This window comes from Diadema antillarum, unplaced genomic scaffold, assembly GCF_040938485.1.
Source record: "Diadema antillarum isolate AM-2024a unplaced genomic scaffold, OU_Dant_1.0 scf00000036, whole genome shotgun sequence".
NCBI classification, from domain to species: Eukaryota; Metazoa; Echinodermata; class Echinoidea; order Diadematoida; family Diadematidae; genus Diadema; species Diadema antillarum.
Window position 1 is genome coordinate 4276917 of NW_027270925.1, and position 19740 is coordinate 4296656.

Consider the following 19740-nt stretch of genomic DNA (forward strand, 5'->3'; position numbering starts at 1 on the left):
ATAAGGTGTACCAAGAGGAGGCAACAAAATGAAAGTGAGTGTCAACCAACCAATGCAAGTTCTCAATCATATCAAATAACAATAATAATAATGATGATGATAATGATAATATTAATAATGAAAATTATAATAATAATAATAATAACAAAATAATAACAATAATAATAATAGGGACCTAATAATAAAAGTAATAATGATATTGATGAAAGAAATAAAAATGATAATTAAAAAAAATATGTATAAATATGAAAAAGGGAGGAAATACACAAAATCCCTGGGAGAGAAAATGCATTTTAGGTTGAAGCTGGCATAAATACGCATAGAACCACATTCAATTTCATTTCATGAATCCGGACTATCTGTGCAGATCAGACATCTCCCCTTTTGCTTTATATTCCACAATTTCTATCAAACTTTAGTGACCACTTCATTCTGAAAGGAGTTTGCCTGTGTTGCAACAATTTTTTCCAATCAGGTCGTACAAGACAACAGCAATGTATTAGTTGAAAATGTGACAAGCATTATTTGAGTTTGTGTCTTTATCAAGATAATGCCGTTTCTTGAAGGTGTGGTGAAGGCTAATGAATTCATGATAATGTAAAGCTACATAGTACATGTATGTTCTTTTAAAAAATTAATTATGAATGTATTTTAATCTGTATTCATAGTTTTTAGGCAAATATCTCAAACTTTGGTACACATGATGACTGTGATATGAAAAAGTCCATGACACATCTTTGCAGTGTCCTGAATTGGTTGCTATGGTAATGGCATAGCAAAAATAAAGGATGAAGCATGATTATTAAACCTTATCACAGGATACCAGTAATTTTCATGAATTTTGCCACTATTGTTGGCCTCGATAAGAGAATGCAAGACACTAGGTTTCCTTGACATGGTCATGGCCTGTTGTATTATAACTCAGAGAAAACCTCCCAGAGAGAAGGAAACTGGATGGAGACAGGAGTACCTGTATACAAGGTAATCACCTTCATACAGTAATACCACATTTTGAGGTTTCATTTTGAGCAGAAATACTACCTGAAGCAAGAGGAATCATTCTGAAGGTTACAGCTCGTTATTCGAAAGGTTCGTTATTCCGAAGGCTCTTTAGTCCTAAGATTCGTTATTCTGAAGGTTCTTCATTCCAAATTTCATTTTCGGATTAACAAATCTCGGGAATAACGAACCTTCGGAATAATGCCACAAATGTTAAGACTAACGAACCCTTTTTCATTTTCGGATTAAAGAACCTCTAGGTATAGGGAATTTGCGAATTAAACGAACAGCACCCCATTCTGAAGCTGGTACTAAAAAAATTAGAGTACATGTAGTTTGATCCACAAGACTTTGTAAAGGATGGTCCATCGGTCAGTCCATTGCAAAGTCTTGTGGATCAAACTACCCTCATTTTTTTAGTAGTACTTGTACATTGTAAACCTAAATCTTGGCAGGTGTAGCCGCTAAATCACAGGCAGATATGTGCGACACCTTTTCCTCCCTATTAATTAATAACTGCAAACTTTATGAAAATCATGCATCATCTAAAGTTGTGGATTGAAATATATTCTCTCAATTGGCAATTCAGTTGTATGTTTACAATCAGTAGGCCTATATTTTAATGTGTAGTTGTGCAAGACACTTTTGTGTGAGTGTCAAAAGATGTCTTGCCACTGTAACAACATTTTTGTACAAATCATTAAAAATTGTAGAATTCTCAAACTACTACACTGTAGTATGCTGGTTTTCAAGAGATTCAAGCAAAAATTGACTCAATATAAAGTTGTGCAAGATATATTAGTATACAAATGCATTCGAAGGTGTTTGCCATGACAATTGTAAGCCCTACATGATGGCCCAGGAAATTACAAAAAGACTTACAGATCACACTTCTCCAGTTTTTAAGTGATGACATAAGTTTAATAGCACACATTGGTCATGTTAGGCTCAATGTAAAGCTGTGTATACCCTTAGGCTGCGTTAACATAGAAGAATTCAGTATTCGTTATTCCCTATGCGTCGTCAAGTCGACCCAGTACACCATCACCCGCACCATCCGAATGTCTTCCTCCTACACAACCATCCCAGCAATCTTATTAAAGGACAAGTTCACCTTCATAGACATGTGGGTTGAGAGAATGCAGCAATATTAGTAGAACACATCAATGAGAGTTTGAGGAAAATCGGACAATCCGTTCAAAAGTTATGAATTTTTGAAGTTTATGCTCAGTCACGGCTGGATGAGAAGACTACTATAGCTTGTGATGTCATATGAGTACAACTATATAAAGAAAGTATAAAGAAAATTCAAGATATTCTCACTTTTCTCACATAATAAAAGAACACTCGACTTCTCTCTTTCAGAAGTCAGGGGGAATAATATTACCCCTAACATAAGTCAGTAACAAGTCAAGAAAATGTGCACTTTATTTAAAAAGTCAAGTTTTGTGAAATTCTCTTTTTATTTTCCTTATATCGTTGTACGCATGTGACATCATACACTGTAGTAGTCTTCTCATCCAGCAGTGATTGCACAGATATTTTAAAAATTCATAACTTTTGAACGGATTGTCGGATTTTCCCCAAACTTTCACTGATGTGTTCTACTAACATTGTTGCCTTCACTTAATCCACATGTATATGAAGGTGAACTTGTCCTTTAACAATTTCTAAACTGCATCAGAATGTCAGTCTATATGATTATTTTTGCTAAAGGGCAAATCGAGACCAAAGTTGTTACCATTTCAAAATCGAAAGACGGTATACACTGCTCAAAAATCGAACAAGCGCGATTCCCACTATGCTTTACTATTCTGTGCTATTCGGCATATTCAAATAGTGCCCTCTTACCCGTGTTAGAAAATCATATCGTTCGATTCAAGCTATTCGCGTGCCCTCGAAAACGCGTACCGTACTATACCCGAATAGTATACTTCTATGTGAACGCAGCCTTATAGGCCAAATTGCATTTGGGGGGGGGGGGGGGGGGGGGGGGCTTTATGCACTGCTAGCCACCTTGCACCTGCAACCAAATATCCCAGCTGTGGAGTCCTGTTTACATTATAACATTTTAATCAGCACTGGGGAGAAAGTGTGTTGCCATGGCAATAGCAAATTATAACCCTTTAAGTGCGGTAATGGACTAACAAATTAGACTTAATTTGCCATTTTTTTCAATTAGAAATTACCAGATATATGGAACACATAAAAAAATTGATATTCAAAGTGCAAGATACATTTTTAAAGAGTAAAGTGTGGTGTCATGGTAACAGCACATTTCTGATGGCCTCAAAATGAGGAATGCCATGCAGGGTCATGAAATTCTTTTCCAATTTGTGCACATTCAATCTGTAGATATAGTAAGTGTTATGATATTTTTTTGAGGTCAAATAGGCACCAGTACTTCAAGAGGGGGTATAAATCATTTTGACAATGACATTTCTGGTTTTTGTTTATACTCCTGTCTTTAAAGGGCTATTCAGCAAAATTTGAGGTTGTTCTATCTAGATACCAGATAAGTAGATTGATGAGCTCACATCAAACTGGGACATATAAAATAAGACAAGGTGGAATTTAAAATGCACCTTTGTTTATGCCCTGATAAATGAAATGTGATGAAAATTAGTCATGTCCAGACCCAAAATATGTTGTGAAGAAAGGTGTGACATTGTTTTCTGTGATGAAACTAAGGTTTAGAGAGATCTGGATGGTTTGATGGACTTTAACGTGGCCTTAGGAATTTAGGATAATGTTACACCGTAACCGATGTGTAGTGAACTGTCTGTAACGTCAAACAGTTTTCGCAGTTTATACTTTGACAAAGACAGAATTTTAAGTACCGTACCATACAGAATTTTTTTCTTATTATGACCATAATTCTATTTTAAGAAAAAAAAAGTACCTGTGAGTTTGACAGAGAGAGACAATGTAACCTGTATCATGCATACGTAACAAAATCAAATTAAGATATACATTTCTGTTTTTCTGACACAACTCTGCCCAGGGCATTAGAATGATGTTCTATGCAGGCCTGGGATGCCCCCCCCCCCCCCCCCCCCCCCACCCATCCCCCTTTTTTTTTCTTAAAAAGGATCAGTTCAGATCATATCATCAACTTCAGAAAAGTACTGTCAGAAATCACCGGTAAATATAAGTTACAAGTGTTCAAGTGTAAGTTACAAGAATTTTTTTTTTTTCTTCAAAATAGTATCTTTGGCAAAGACCGAGAGAGAAGTGCGTAGAAGAAAAAAAAATAGAGGATTACATATTTGAAGTTTTCAGACAAGCTAAGACAGCCAGTACTTCATGTACTCCCTGTTCTTTTCTTTTTCTTTTCTTTTTTTAATGAATGCAAGACATGCAGGGCAATCCTTTTTTTTTTTTGGCAAAAACAGAAATAAACAAACCAACCACAAAAAAGTAAAAGAAAAAGAGTGAGAAATCTTATTTCCTTTTTTGTCACTATCTTTTTCCCCCATTATTTGTTGACAGTACAGTAGTACAGTACTGGTCCCCACAGTACTTTATCAATACGGAGTCAGGTTCTCCATAGCTTGTGGGTAGTGTGGTAGTACAGAGAATTTGGGCTTGCAAGACAAAGACTGTAGCCTGGTCGTCATGTTGTTGATGGCTTACTTATGAATCAATACAGTGACGGTAAAATTTCAGACACTTTTCAAACCATTTAGTCAGTATAACATCGTTCAAAGTTAAGAGAAAGGTATGAAATAGTTTCATTGACTGGAATTTAGTCCAAATGTCGAAGAAAAGATCACGGTCGACTTCGTAGCTACGCAGCGACACAGCTCGCTCCACCCATCGAGCGAGCACCACGACTGCCAGCCCTACGGCCCGCGGGGCCCGCGGGCCGGTATCCCGTTCTGCTGGTATCGGTGGTAGCGTGAGCCACTCTCAGCAGCGTGCCGCGGTGTGGACACCTACCGAACGAAGACGATTCGACATAGATATATTTGTTTCATTTTTCTTACTGAAATTATTCCTTTGCCCATAAAATGTCACCAAGGATAGAAAACACATGCACCTATATGAAATACTATATTTTATTGTTGGTTATGAGCATCTTATGGAAATTTCTCAACAAATTTCACCTTACCAAACAGGATGTCGTCACAAGTTGGGCTGGTATCGGTGGGAGGGGGTCTGGTGGCCAGGGAGCGAGCGAGCGCCACGCTCAGCCTAGCCTCTCAGCTAGCAGCTAGCTAGCAGCGCGCGTCCCACGATATGGAAACCGAACAAGTACGAACGAAGACGAATCGACATACTGTAGACATTTGTTTCATTTTTCATACTGAAATGATTCCTCTGCTCATGAAAATGTCACTAAGGATAGAAAACACGTATAACTATGTAAAATACTATATTTTATTGCTGGTTATAAGCATTTAATGGAAATTTCTCAACAAATGTCACCTTACCATACAGGCTGTCGTCACAAGAAAAAGCTCCGTCACCGAGATTCTCAGAGCAGGGAAGATACCGTGAAATATTGCTTCGCAGCATCAGAAAATAAATAGGAATTGCCTTAAAAATGCGATAAAACATTTTTTCATACATCATTCCACTAACCTATGCCATTTTAATGACTAAAATGTGTTTCATTCTGCAAAAATCTGGCACAAATAAAGTTGGGTCGAGTTGTCCAATCGCAAACCTGACCCTGGACAACTCGACCCGGTCGAGATGTCCAGGGGTAGGGACGACTTGTCCAGGGACGACTTATCCCGCGGTCGAGTTGTCCAGGAACCACGATCGACGACGTACACATCCTGCATACAACGTTCGCTCCGATCCGATCACAGTCGACACTGCTGCCAGCATAGCAGTACACACACGGCTTAGTTAGGGTGGGACACAGTTGTGACAAAATGCCCGTGTTCTTTTGGTCCCAGCGCTGTTGTTTGCATGGACATCACTAATTGATGTGATTCGGAAGTACAGACGACAGTCAAACTTTGGATAGACTCTAATCCTCAGCAGGGAACCACTTTGCAGCTAGAAAAAGTTGTAATTGTCCAGCCGGCAGCCAGGACGCTTGATGTGTCGTCGAAAAGTACACACACTGCTCTGCACCACCACCCACGCAGCGCAGCAGTCTTGAGTAAGTCGCAGAATCTCTGAAACTTAATTTTTACTCTGTTTCCAGTGAAGTCGGTTCGTCATAACGTTTAACTTGTTACTGTTTTCTTTCCCAGTATTCCCTGTTCGTACATTTGATAAAGACCGTGTAACTACTCTGAATATCAGCTGTTTGAATGCACTTGGTAAGAGTTCCAGTTGAGCTGTATTTGAGAAAATGAAAACAAAGATATGCGCTTACACTCACTGTCACTGACTGTGAATTAATGTGGTATGGTTGGGTGTTCATAATACCGGCCACCTAACGTTTTTCTATCAGTAGAAACGTGAAAAATCTCACAATTTGCCTGAAATCTTACTCACGTGTGGAGAAAATACTCCGGATTCATAAGCGCGCACTGAAAATGCGATCTGAGGTACGCGCTCTAGATGGCGGCTTCGAACGCGTGGGGTGTCATTTTTTCCGCACTCAGTTGCCCTGTTCATTTCAACCGACCACCCTGACAATACGTATAAAGGGCACTTAGGCCTAAATTCGTTTTTTCGACAGGCCGCTGTTTTTTTCTAGCCGTCATATTTTCCCCAATAATATTTGAATATATTTTGAATCCTTCGATATTACTTTTGAAGGACTGTTTGATGAATTTGAATTGATTTTCATTAGGAAACTTTTCATTGTAATTGAAATAAATTAGATGAGTCGGTTTGTTTTTTCACATTCATTTCTCGTTTCTGCTTCAAATCGTACGGTCGTAGCGGGCGACAAAATAATTATGTCATGTGTATGTGTAACGTGTGTGCACGATCGTACAAGCGGCGGTGACAATTTTGCGGTCAAAATCATCAAATTTATTACAGAAGGATACTCTACATCTACAATGTAACAACGAGTCAGCAAAGGTAGGCCACTGCCGGCCTAGTTATATGTAGTTGCACGATAAATCTTATTGGATTTTGCCAAATTTCGTTAATTTAGAGGGAATACTTATTTGTTTTCGCCTCATTTTACTCGGTAGCGTAGCCCAGTGAAGAATCGAACACCGTTGCGCGTAGTCCCATGCGTACATTTTCTTTCTGTACGCACAATGCCATTATAGTGCGCGGTCGGTTGATATAGACCCGGTCGGTGTGTTGAACACCTACCATACAGACAGGGCTCATATCGACAATGACTATTCCCCCCCCCCCCCCCCCCCCCCTCTCTCTGTCAATTTGTCATTATTGATGCTGAGGATGGCCTGTTCATGTCGGGTTACTGAAATGAAAGTTTTGTTGCTGAGGCCGGCGAGGGGTCTGAAATGAAAGAAAATGTAACTACGCCTACGGTAAAGAAATCATAATTTATTTTTGAATAGTACCTGCGCGATTGGGGCATTCATAAAACGGTGTTTTTGTTGGAAATTTGATGGCCTGATCCAGACAATTTACTTACCGGTAATGCAATTTTAAAAAAAGCGCAAAAAACCCCACATGGAAATTAATCATCGTGAGCCGATTACCAGAGGGTGTGGTGATGTCAGTGATGATTAGATTAAAGTTTGCATTAGGATTTTTATAGGGATTAAACTTTTCCATATAGATTTACTTGTGTTCTTAACAGTTTTTGGAGGGTTGGTGTTGCATGTTGTAGAGCTCAGAAATATCCTTTAGTATTTTGCCCAAATTATCTTCATTCTTTCATGTGCCCTTTCCTCAGATTGCAGTGAATAGGTCAGTTTGATTGAGCGGAGTATATTATGTACATTGTGTGGAACTCTTTCTCCCCACCCTGTTTCATTCACAGGTAGTGCAGGCCTCTTCAGACAGCTGGCCAGATCTATTGTTCCCTCTATGACACCAAAGAGTGGCAGCATCTACAAGAGACTCTCCTGAGCCAAAGGCCAGGTCCACAGCAATAGCCCAGGGATCTGAGAACAGGAGCGGAATCTGGAGGCATAAGGAGCCAAGATGTCATGCGTCCTGTCCAATGTTGGATCTTTCAGTGACATTGGGACCGTCCAGAGATATCTCTTTCCAAATTGGAAGAAGGATGAAGGCGTGACTGACACAGGTGATGCCTTAGTACCAGTATTGCTCTGAGGCACGAGCTCTTTTCGCACCTTTAAGTCATGACAAATACATTTTCACTATACTTTGTGCAGTGTTTGCCATGTAGGGGTGTGAAACAAGCAAGAAGTATTTTAGATCTCCTAGATTAAAAATTGCTTGAAAATCAAGACTTGTGATTAATACATGCATGAATACACAATATGCCTTTGACCAAATTAATCATTTTGCTAGATATTTTTCATCCTTGAGAAAGTAAGATCCTGTAAAAGTAATATGAAATGTATAAACTTCAGCAATGCTGTGAGTACTCATTTGTACAATATGGCTATAATTTCCCTCAATGGTTGTCAATATGAAAGCAGTTGTAGTTCTGCTTTTTATTTTGCATCAGATATTGAAGAAAGTGCTAAAAAGAAGCATATTTTTCATCACAATACGAATGAATAATTATTGTTGTTTTGTTTCATATTAATCCCCCCCCCCCCCCAAAAAAAAAAAAAAAAAAAAAAATCTATCAGTAGATGGTTGGGAGGATGCTGACTGGGCATGGTCTGGAGAAGAGAGTAACAGTGTGAGTCTAAAAGTGAAATCAGCCCTAAATGCCGTTGCTTTCAAAAAAGTGAGTGTTAGTGCATCACCTGCATGCTCCCATTAAGTTTCTCACCTGCATAGTTTCTACAAAGATTCATCAGCATGTTTATATTAGCAAATTTGCGCAGAAGAGCAAAGTTTAATACACCCTAGTGCTGACATTACCTATTTGAATTAAAGAAGTAGTGGGCATGAGCCCATGTTGTGAAAGTGCTTCATCCTCTTTTTAAAGAATTAATGGATAACCAAGAAAAAAAAATGCTGTACAAAATCTAGTTTGTAGTAATTGTGACAATTTAGAGAGTGTGAAGTGATAAGATTGCTCAAAGATAATCAGATATTTACACTGTTATCATTTTGACGTCAGTGTTGGCTTGAGAAGTCAAAATTCACATAAGCTGATGGATCTTGTAGATGAATGAAGTGTTTCATTTACTTTTTGTATGATTCATGTCTTGTAAAATAGATTTTAGTTTATATTTGATGTCTAATCTGTGTGGAAGTGTGCAAGTTGTGCATTAGAATGTATTTTGGTTCAAGATGTGTAAAATGTTTCATGTATTCATATGTTATCAAAGTGATTTTATTGCATAGTAATTTTTTTTTTGTGTGAATTGAACCCAATAATGAAGTGCTCTAATTCTATATGGGACATACTCCGCAAAACTTACATCCTTTTATATACCTGCTGTCATGTGACTCTTAGGATTGGCAAACAAGATCTTCGGACACAAAAAATTATATTTGCAACTCAGCTGACTGCGCTACTAAGCAAATTTTTGTGTTCACCTATTGAATGTGTCCTTTAGTAATGTTTTGATCTTTGCAGCTTCTGTTAGCTGTGTATCCTTTGTACATTTTTTTTTCTCTGTGAAATTCATTTCTGAATTCTTAAGTGTGTCTTTGAGTTGAGTGCTCTGTGTAAACCTACTAGCACATTGTAGTTTTCGTATTCCATTTTATTTGCAAAGAAACAATGCAGACAAGGCTGAAAAGAAACTGTGCTGTTTTGCTGCTTCTGCGCAAATCTGCGTCAGTCATTCTAAGTGCTCTTGTTGAGTGCATGTCCTTCCTATCCTGAAGCTATCGACCTCAACAGTGTACTTTTTGTGTTCGTACGTCAGTTGCTTTTTTTTTTTGATGATGATGTCATGTTAGATGTTACATCTACAACTTTAAGGACCACTGTTCACAAAAGCATTTCACCCTGTAATGCATTAGATTTAGTGGCCAGCCGTGCATGCAAACTGAAAACCTGTATGGCCATATTGGTTTGCCAACAGGAGGAGAGCGAGGCCGATGCGGGTCCTCCGGACCAGGATGCCTGGCTCCAGGAATGCTGCATTGCCCTCTCCCCCACCAGTGAGCTCATGGTTATCGCTTACGAACAGAAGGCAGTGTTTCTCCAGCGTAAGTCCAGTCCTTGGGAATCTCTGTTGTTGCTATGCTAACAGGTTATCTCAATGCTTATTTTTTACGCGATCAGAACTCTGAAGTCTTTCTGCTGATTTGACTTTGTTTTAGCCACAGAGATACTGAATAACTGCAACTCTAAAGGACATTTTTTCTGTTAAATATACAATATTTAGATTTGATTGCCTTTATTTACATTGTATATTTTCTATCAGTGGCACCAAGGTGGTTGAATAAGTGTATGCATGAAAGTGTGCAAGGCTTTGTCTTATCATTGCATTAAAAACACTTAATGTTCAATAATGTGTTCCCTCTAAATAACATAATGATTTTATTCATATATCTTTTTGTTGCATTGATGAATAAAGAGCACATTGTTTATGAGTTTTCGTAGGATTCAAGTACAATGTAGTAGGATAATGTACAATATTGTCCATAGCTCCAAGAAATTATAAGAAATCTTTCATGTGTCATTACAAAATGACATAATAATATGAAAGCTTTATTTGCTCATGACCATCTCATAAGCAAATCACATGGCATGCTTTCATGTCACTTTACTCTATCACCGTCTAAAAATCATGAATATGTGAAAGTGTTTATCCTTTTATTTTTTGCTTGCAGAGAAATGGGATCCAGAAGAAAAGGATGGAATTGACAGTAAATACCACATCATACACAAAGACATTCTCAATCAAGAAGATGGGTAGGTGCAATTGACTTTCTTTCAGTATTGTATCTATTTGTCATGAATGAGATAATCTCCAATGTGCTTGCGCCAACAGTGTGTGTTCCAGCTAGAGTTAGGGGAAGAGCAAAGATACCGCATTCTTCTTCTTCTTCTTGAAAAGTATAGTCCACCTCCTGGTTTATTACTGATTGTCAGGTTCACATTATTTCAGTATTGTATCCAATTGTCATGAATGAGATAATCTCTAGTGTGCTCGCGCCACATGTGTGTGTACTAGAGTTTCGTGAAGAGCAAAGATACCCATAAGGGCCATATTCTTCTTCTACTTCTTTTTCAAAAGTACAGTCCACTGCCTGGTGTATAACCATAGTTATTATGTGTTAATTGTCAGGTTCAGTGAAGTGCTTTCATTGTGATTTTCAGTTGTCCCTACTCTCCCTCTCACTGATACAAATAGAAAAGCACTCAAAGAGCGCAGACCTGTGCCAAGTCAGCAACTCATTTCTACCCATACACACATGCAATTTCCCAATATAGAAGCCTTTTGTTTATGTCATCAGCTTCCAGCTGCGCGGTGCCTTGCCAGAGGAGAGCACACACTTTAGTGCACATAATTCATTTAAACCTCCAGTGCGTGCAGCTGAACTCCCTAGTTCATTGACCTTACATGCCAAAAGATAAAAAGATCCTTCAAAAATCCATAAAAATTCCTGGATCACAAACAAAATTTAATCATCTGTTTCTTGTGTCGTTACTGACTTTTCCTGCAAGTTTCATTCAAATCTGTGTACAACTTTTTGAGTTATTCTGCAAACACTGAGGCAAACCAACGCCGATGATCACTTAACCTCCTTCTGTTGCGGTGGTAATAATTGTTATTTGCTGGATTGCATACCATTAAATTCTTTTTATGCATGCTGTATTCCATCCAGTGAGTGCATCACCAGCGTCATGTGCGTACCCTTGGCATCACAGAAGCGCTCATCTCAAGGGGCCCCCGACTGGACCTGTGTCGTAGTGGGGTTCACCTCTGGCTATGTCAGGATGTACACAGAGGTAAGTCAGATGAGTGTTCAGTGATGAATCTGCTGAGGATAGTCGGTGTGTGGTATGTTGCTATTTCCTGTCCAGGTGTCTGATCATTTTCATCTTTTTCGTAGCTGCCCATTATAATACTTTTACATAATGTACAAGAATTGCAATTCTTAATCCGTGTTGCACATTTTTGTGTTTTGTTACCCTATTTTATTACAGCTACAAATGTATCTTGTTGTTTTTGTGTGGATGTTTTTCAGTATTTGTTTATCTTATTCCATTGAATATCAGTCAATCAGTTTGTGTATCTGTTTCATCATTTCTTGTATTTTATTTTATTATTTGAGGCAGGGCAGTTGAATTGAATTTTGTACAGTATTGGTATTATATCTGTGACTGTATCTCTTTATTTAGGAATTGATTTGAAACTCTAAGCCATTTTTCCCCCATCAGGGTTAGATAAATAACACGACTGATATGTTTTGGCATAAGAACACCTTGAGATGCAGAGGCTAGTGCCCCATCCCCTTCCCCCAGCAGTCATGTTTGAAGAAGACCATCAAAATGAAAACAGTTATAAGCTTATTGTCAAAGAAAAAAGCACTGTGGCCCCACTCTTGTCAGGAGCTTAGTAACAGGGAGGATTATCGTGCCCCTGCAGTGAAAGGGATGAGGGCATTCCTTGCCTATATATTCCCACCACCATTGTTAGAGCTTGATCCCTAATTAGGCCAAACTCTGATCCTGTACAAGTGCTTTTGTACTTGGAATCTTAGTAGTGCCTCTTTTGTTTGGCTGCCCAATGCAGACAGATTAAGTTTCAACTTGAAACTCATGTCTATTGATGTGCACACTTGCATGTGGTTCGATGGTTGTTGTCATGAGAAAATTTTGATGAAGGCATTATCAGGTCGCAATACTCAATAGCCATCTAGTATGAATTTACCCAGCTCTCTTTTATTTTTATCTCATACAGAAACAATGTATCACATGGTTGTAAAGCCATTTGCCCATAGCTCTGCATAATGTGGAGTAAATCAACAGAATTTGATGACACATTTATGATAGTGAACTTGAAACTACTGTTTCTGGTAAATATTTGATGGAAATCCTTTGTTTTTCTCTCTGTTGCACTCATGATGTCAACCTTATACAAAACTGTTCAAGAATTACATAGTACCAAGTCTGATTGGGCATCTATCTGTCAAGGTTTGTTAGAATATGATGCGGAAAGTTTTGTGTTGTTAGTCTTCAATGCAGTTCTTGCTTTTGGTTGGTTCAGAAACTTATTGGTTCTACAACTTTGTTAACCTTGGTTTTTATGGACTCTTCATATCTCTTCTGCTTCCACCGATGGACCCAGACTGGATCCTTGCTCCTGTCTCAGCTGCTACACGAGGACCCTGTGCTGAGGCTGAAGGGGAGGACGTACGAGATGCCGCGCCATGCCGGGGTTGCCGAGCAACAGGAGGAGCTCACCATCCTCTACCCCACGGCCCTGGTGACGGTGGATGGCTTCAGCCTCTTCCAGAGCCTGCGTGCCTGCAGGAACCAACTCGCCAAAGGTACCTACACTGGCTGTCAAACACCAATAAATCTTCAGCCTTTCGCTGCCCAGCAAACAGAAGGCCCTTGGTGCTACTATGCTGTGAATTTGTACAAATTGGGTAATAATCAACTGTATCACATGCCTCAAAAATGGTAGCTTGGGCAACACATAACTTGTTGCTGTTAGAGAGGCATTAAGGCGAGAGCCATAAAGACAGGTGGGCTGTCCATAGGCATTGACTATCATGCTGTGTTTAAAACTTATATTGTGTTTTGTTTGTTGTGTACCTTGTGATTTTCATTTCTACAACTTATGTTGCTTTCTTCTGTTCCTGTTAATAAAGAAAGCTAATAAATGTATAGGTAGTCATAAAGTAAATTAAATACTGTATATCAATTAATGTTATCATGAATATTTATGATCAATCCTGTTAAAGTAGCTGTGGACTAGTGGGGAAATGTTAGTTTGATTCCTTTTTATGCCATACATAAACATATTACTGAGTTTATTATTGTAGATGATTCATCAATGTAATATTATACAGTCAGATCACACCAATTGCAAAGATTTCAATGAAAGAAGGTCATACAAGTTCATCACTAGAGCTACTGGTTGTGAGTCACTGGTCACTCGAACTTGGACAAGTTTACTGCATGTAGCAACCCTCCCAAAGGATGTGTATGAAACATTTGTCTTGTCTTGATGCCTTTTGCCACTGTCTATGTCCTGTATGAGTCCAATGTGATGTGCCTGAGACTTGCGTACTGTTGTATCGTATATTCCCTCCCTGACAGCTGCAGCCAGTGGTAGCCAGGACAACATCCAGCCACCACCCCTTGCCTACAAAAAGTGGGGCCTGCAGCAGCAAGATGCTATCGTAGATCACGTCAGCACAGGTAAATCTCCCTCATCCTGTCTGTGGTTGGCAGAATCAGACTGAAGCTTCCCGACCTTTTTTGGGGGTTTTGTTTCTTTTTGTTTGTTTTGGCTCCATTGCTGTGCAAGTTAGTAGTAAAATGGGAAATGATATCACTGAAGAAGACATTCTATAGTAGTAAATATGTGAATGTCAATTGCAACTGAAGTGCTGATAATGTGTTTAGGGTGTATTTGATCAGCGCAATTGTAATTTTTTTCTTTGTTTCCTTCTATCATCTGGAAGTCTTCATGTGATAAAATTCCCCTTGATTCAGTATGAGAGAAATAAAGAATTTTATTCATGCATTGCATTGACATTTGCATAAAATTTGTAATCTGAAGAGCAGATTATTTTGTCCAATACATGACATGAATACAGAGTATCTGCTGAAAGGAATTAGTGAATCTCAAACTTGCTAGCAGAGAGTGTGACAGGAGCCTTTAATTATGTCTACTGTGTCTGCCACATATGCAATGAATATTGTGCAAGACAATTTTAGAGTGGCTACATTTATGATTGCAAACTGGAACACCAAAATGAGAAATGAGCATTATCCTTTGAAAAAAAAAAAGAACTGGTAGTGATTTCTCACAAATGATGTGCACTGCATTTGTGCTTTGGGAGGCAGTAATTTGGCATTAAAGAAAAAAAATGAGTATCTGTGCACCCCTGAAATTCGTGAAAATAAACCACTGCAAAATATATCATGTACGGTACTTGATAGAGGCTGCCACTGTAGTGATTGTTACAAGAACACAGATAAAAGGGTAAATTTATCTGCTTTTGTCCTCAAGGCGTGGTGTCCAGCTGCTCATTTGACCAGCTCCATGCGGCATCCACCCTGGGTGGCTACAATGCCTCGGTCAGGACCACGCCCCCTGTCTGTCACAAGTATGTCACTGCCGGGGCAGGACCATTCCTGGGATTCTTCTACGCCCTGGAGGTGAGACCCAAACTGACCTCACACTACCAAAAGTGTGTATTTCTGTGGGGTAGCCAAAAAGCGAAAGACCCTCCTAACATCAGAGTTCTTTTTGTTTTCCAACATCATATTAGAAAGCAAATTGTAAGTGTGTTAATACACTGCCCTGTGCAGGCGTTTTCTGATGTGCAGTAGCATGGCTGCATTTAGTTGTGTGTGAGGAGCAATAAAGTTGTAGTGCTGCTTTGTTTTCTTTCACTTGTTCAGCAGTTTTTTTTGTCAGTTCGTTATTTACTAATGACACCAGATATGCTAAGTTTCTGATTAAAAAAATGTCATATTTTTGTTCAGATGCTAAACTTATTGTTGTAGAATATCTGCTGTAATATGATTTGGAACATATCAGCTCAGCTAGCATGATTGATGTTTTTATGCCTCCGCAACGAAGTGGCCGGAGGCATTATGTTTTCGGGTCGTCCGTCCGTCCGTCCGTCCGTCCGTCCGTACGTCCGTACGTCCGTACGTCCGTCCGTCCCGTTTTGTTTTTGTCGATATCTCAAGAACCGTGTGGTGGTTTTACATCAAACTTGGTATGAGGGTATATCCTTGGGGGATAATACTTTGTGTGGATTTTAGGGTCACTGGGTCAAAGGTCAAAGGTCACAGGTTTATTTTGTGAAAAAAAAATTGAAATTTCATGTTTTTCTCCATATCTCGCAAATGGTTCAAGGTATCTTCATGGAACTTAGTATATATGCTTGTACCGATGGGCAGTGATTATCTAGGGAAGTTGGGGGTCATGGGTCAAAGGTCAGGGGGTCAAAGGTCAAGGTCAACTCCTCAAAATATCACTACTTTCCTTAAAATGCAATAGGCTAAAGGTTTTTTTTTTAAAACTTGATGTATGGCATGTATTACCCAATATATATTTTTTGGGAAGTTTCTTGCCAAAAGGTCAAAGGTCAAAAGGTAAAAGGTCAGTGAAAGTGCTAAATTGCACTTTTTCCTCCATATCTCGAAAGTAACTCAAGGTATCATCATGAAACTTACATATTTATGCATGTTCAACCTAACAGTGATTCTCTTTGGAACTGTGAGGTCAAAGGTCAAAGGCCAGGTTTAGATAATGCTATTTTCCCATTTGATACTGAAATTATACTTTTTCTCAATACCTTGAAAATTACTCAATGCATAAACTTATAAAAGGGTCAAAAGTCAAGTAAAAATCATCAGTTCCCCAAATACCTGCACTCTGACATTTTAATCATTCATCCAATTGAACCTAGTTCTAGGAAAGTGAACATTCAGCACATTTGTGTCAAACCTGTCATTTTAATATTTTGCCAATTGTGTGAAACTGTCATCACACATTGTCAAGACAGTGTACTATAGACCTATTGGGAGAACCATGCATTATGGCGGAGGCATATCAGTAGCCGTAGCGATATATCTAGTTCTGACATATTGTAAACATGTGTAATTGCGTTTTCATTTTGCATTGAAATGAAAGTCAAGTGATCATAGACTTAACATCATATTTTGAGTAACATCAGAGCTGCCAAGTTTTCTTAATTCTGCATGAGGTACTATTGAATGTCATGGCAAGGATATACCCCCCTCCCCATTTGAGAATCATTTTTGACAACTGAGATGCATACAACACATAAATATCTCCCTAATAGCTCTTTAGAATCTCCTTGCATTGAGTGATAACTTCTCTCATTCATTTTCTGATTTCCATAATCAGGGAAGTGCCCAGCCTCTCTTCTCTGACGTGGCCATGGCTGTAGCCAGCAAACTGAAGTCAGCAATATTCTCAGCAGCAAGGTCAGTTGAATGTCTTATGGAGAGTTCTAACTTGCATGGGATACCTGTAATGCTTCACTGGAACACTGAAGCATGTGATTGTCAAACTTTCATATTAACAAAGTTATCTTTGTGTTCGGCTTTAGCATGTTTTCCTTATCTTGCTTGTTTGTTTGTATGCTCAAGGAATTACAGCTGTATGTACATTCCTATGGATCATTTTTGCTGTGTTTGATCCGTTGCAGAACAATGTTTATTTGTGAATATGGGATTTCATCAAACCTGAGAGTATGTAATACTGTACTAAACGCTGATATCATGATCAGTTTGTGATTATGGATGTGTGCAGATATATATGTTGCAATATTTACCAGTTAGCATTTGATATTCTAAATGCAGTGGATAGAGTATGCCATACTTCAAATTCAGGAATATTAGGAGGAAAACTATATTCTGTGATTCTGTGATGAGATGATGACAGGCCATTCATTGGTGATTGGTTCTACCATCAACAATCCCCTGACATGAGTGAAACCTTTTCTCTAGGATGTCACCTGTTTGGTGCTAGTGCCAAATTTTAATTACTGGCAGCACATCTTATAGATGCCTTTAGGGAGCATTTCTATTCAACCCCAATGATATTTAATGCAGTAATTATCCCCCAATGTCCATTTTGTAGTCAAAATATGACATTGGCCTGATGCATACCAGATATTCTTTGCCCAAAAATTATTGGAAGCTGTTGTGACACTGAAATAAATGAATGGAGACTATTTTATCTTGTTACTGATAATCATCAGACCATATTCAGCTGGAATGTGGCAAGTGTTACTCATATTTCAACTTTTGTCAGCTTAATATAGAATCTTTGCCATGCTGTTGAAAGTTTTACAAGAGAGGCTGTATCCCATGAACATTGTCTTGCTGACATCTTTCCTTCACAGTGGATGGTTTGGTTTTGGTGGCAGCAAGCAGAATGCCGATGCACAGACAGGTTCCAAGCAGAAGCCTCGGGTAGAGCCAGCTATGTCTCTCCCTATCAGGTGAGCTGATCAGAGTCACATTTACTTTATACCAAACATGAAGATTTCTTACAGTGAAGCCAGTTCTGCTTCAAGTTCTTGTATTAAGAGTTTTCGAGCATAAGATTCTGACCAGACTTCTTGTTTTATGAATTGTACTTTTTGAACATGCTTTGTGCACATGCACCGTTTACAGTGGGGTGAACATGGTATTGCCATTTTGTAGTCAAATGGTTTGTAGTATTTTGTGTACAGATATTCTTTCTTGTCAGTGCAATGTTCCAACGTTGTTGAGTGATAGACATGTGTTTTCGAAAATTTGAAGGGTGAAGTAGGGGACTGCATATTTTGATTTCTGTTGTAAGTTTCCAGTGACAATCTTGTATGAGAGTAAAAAATTGCTGCATGTTGGCATCTTAGTAAGTTAAATTGATATTTTTGTGGGAATTGACATTGCTTTACGAGGATTTTGTGGACTTGTGTGTTGTGGATTCAGTTTTGATTACAAGCATTGTTCAGGGCTTAGCATCATTTATATATGATAGGGTGATGATGAATTGCAAACTAGGTTCCTGCAGATATATTAGGTAACTACATAATTTCAGACATTTTTTTCTTCTGCCTGAACAGTGAATATTACTGAGCTGTTGTCAAAGTAGACATTGCTTTGAAAAAAGAAATTTCCCTTCCTGATGCAGGTTTGGTCTGCCTGATGTCCGTCGCCATGGAGACAGTATAGTTCTGGCTCCTGGTCTCAGGTTAGCGGTGAGCACTGATAGCTTTGGCAGAGTGTCACTGGTTGACGTCATCCGGGGAGTGGCGGTCAGGATGTGGAAAGGTAAAAAGAGCAACAAATGTTTTACTTTTGCAAAATACTTGAGAGAAGAGAAAGTTATCTTTTAATCAAAAGGAATGAAACAAAATCAGTATAAACTGCACATACTGTGTGGAGCTGTTACATTAAGCATTAAACAAGCTGCAGCGTGAAAGTAATGACTTGGGCATTAATGTTAATCAATGTGATCTCCATTTCAATAGATGAGTTGCTGATCATTGCCTGCCTTCTTTTTATTTTTAATTTCATCTGAAGGTCTTTGTGCTCATGATGCTTGTACCTTCTACATTTATGTATGTGTTAATGAGTTTTCATGAAGCTGTGCTCTTCCTGAGGCTCCATTCTCAGTACACTGATGCCCTCCTTCACATTACCAGGTTACCGAGATGCCCAGTGTGGCTGGATACAAGTGGTGGAGGACATCCACCGGGACCATGGAGGGAAGAGAGCACGGGCCAGCGCAGGGAGCTCGCATGGACCCCGCGTGGCCCTCTTCCTGGTTATCTATGCACCCCGCAGGGGGATTATAGAAGTGTGGAACACGCAGCAAGGCCCCCGGGTGGCAGCCTTCAATGTGCCCAAGTCTTGCAGGTGAGGGAAGGACAGAGCGTAAACCATCTCAGAAAAATATTCCTTTACAAGATTAAATTTCCAACAGACCATAACCTTGAAATTTGATAGAACATCATTGTTCCATGAGAAAGAAAGAAGCAAAATCAATGCGAATATCCAACAAAATTGCAATTTGGATACACAAACACATTTTATGGCTAGATGAAACTGCATCTATTACAGAGAAATTTCGACACACT

General features: G+C 38.9%; 1 protein-coding gene across 1 annotated transcript in view; it reads left to right on the plus strand.

Annotated features, from left to right (window-relative positions):
• The first annotated feature begins 6097 nt into the window (after positions 1–6097).
• Positions 6098–19740, plus strand: part of LOC139745435 (rab3 GTPase-activating protein non-catalytic subunit-like) — a 29404-nt gene continuing 15761 nt past the window's right edge. Inside the window, exons 1-13 of the mRNA XM_071655827.1 lie at positions 6098–6171; positions 7880–8146; positions 8667–8716; positions 10026–10146; positions 10771–10855; positions 11773–11896; positions 13239–13440; positions 14219–14320; positions 15138–15286; positions 17013–17092; positions 18016–18114; positions 18792–18931; positions 19306–19519. Coding sequence (XP_071511928.1) covers positions 8044–8146; positions 8667–8716; positions 10026–10146; positions 10771–10855; positions 11773–11896; positions 13239–13440; positions 14219–14320; positions 15138–15286; positions 17013–17092; positions 18016–18114; positions 18792–18931; positions 19306–19519 — 1469 coding nt within the window. The 5' untranslated portion in view covers positions 6098–6171; positions 7880–8043. The remainder of the gene's footprint in view (positions 6172–7879; positions 8147–8666; positions 8717–10025; positions 10147–10770; positions 10856–11772; positions 11897–13238; positions 13441–14218; positions 14321–15137; positions 15287–17012; positions 17093–18015; positions 18115–18791; positions 18932–19305; positions 19520–19740) is intronic.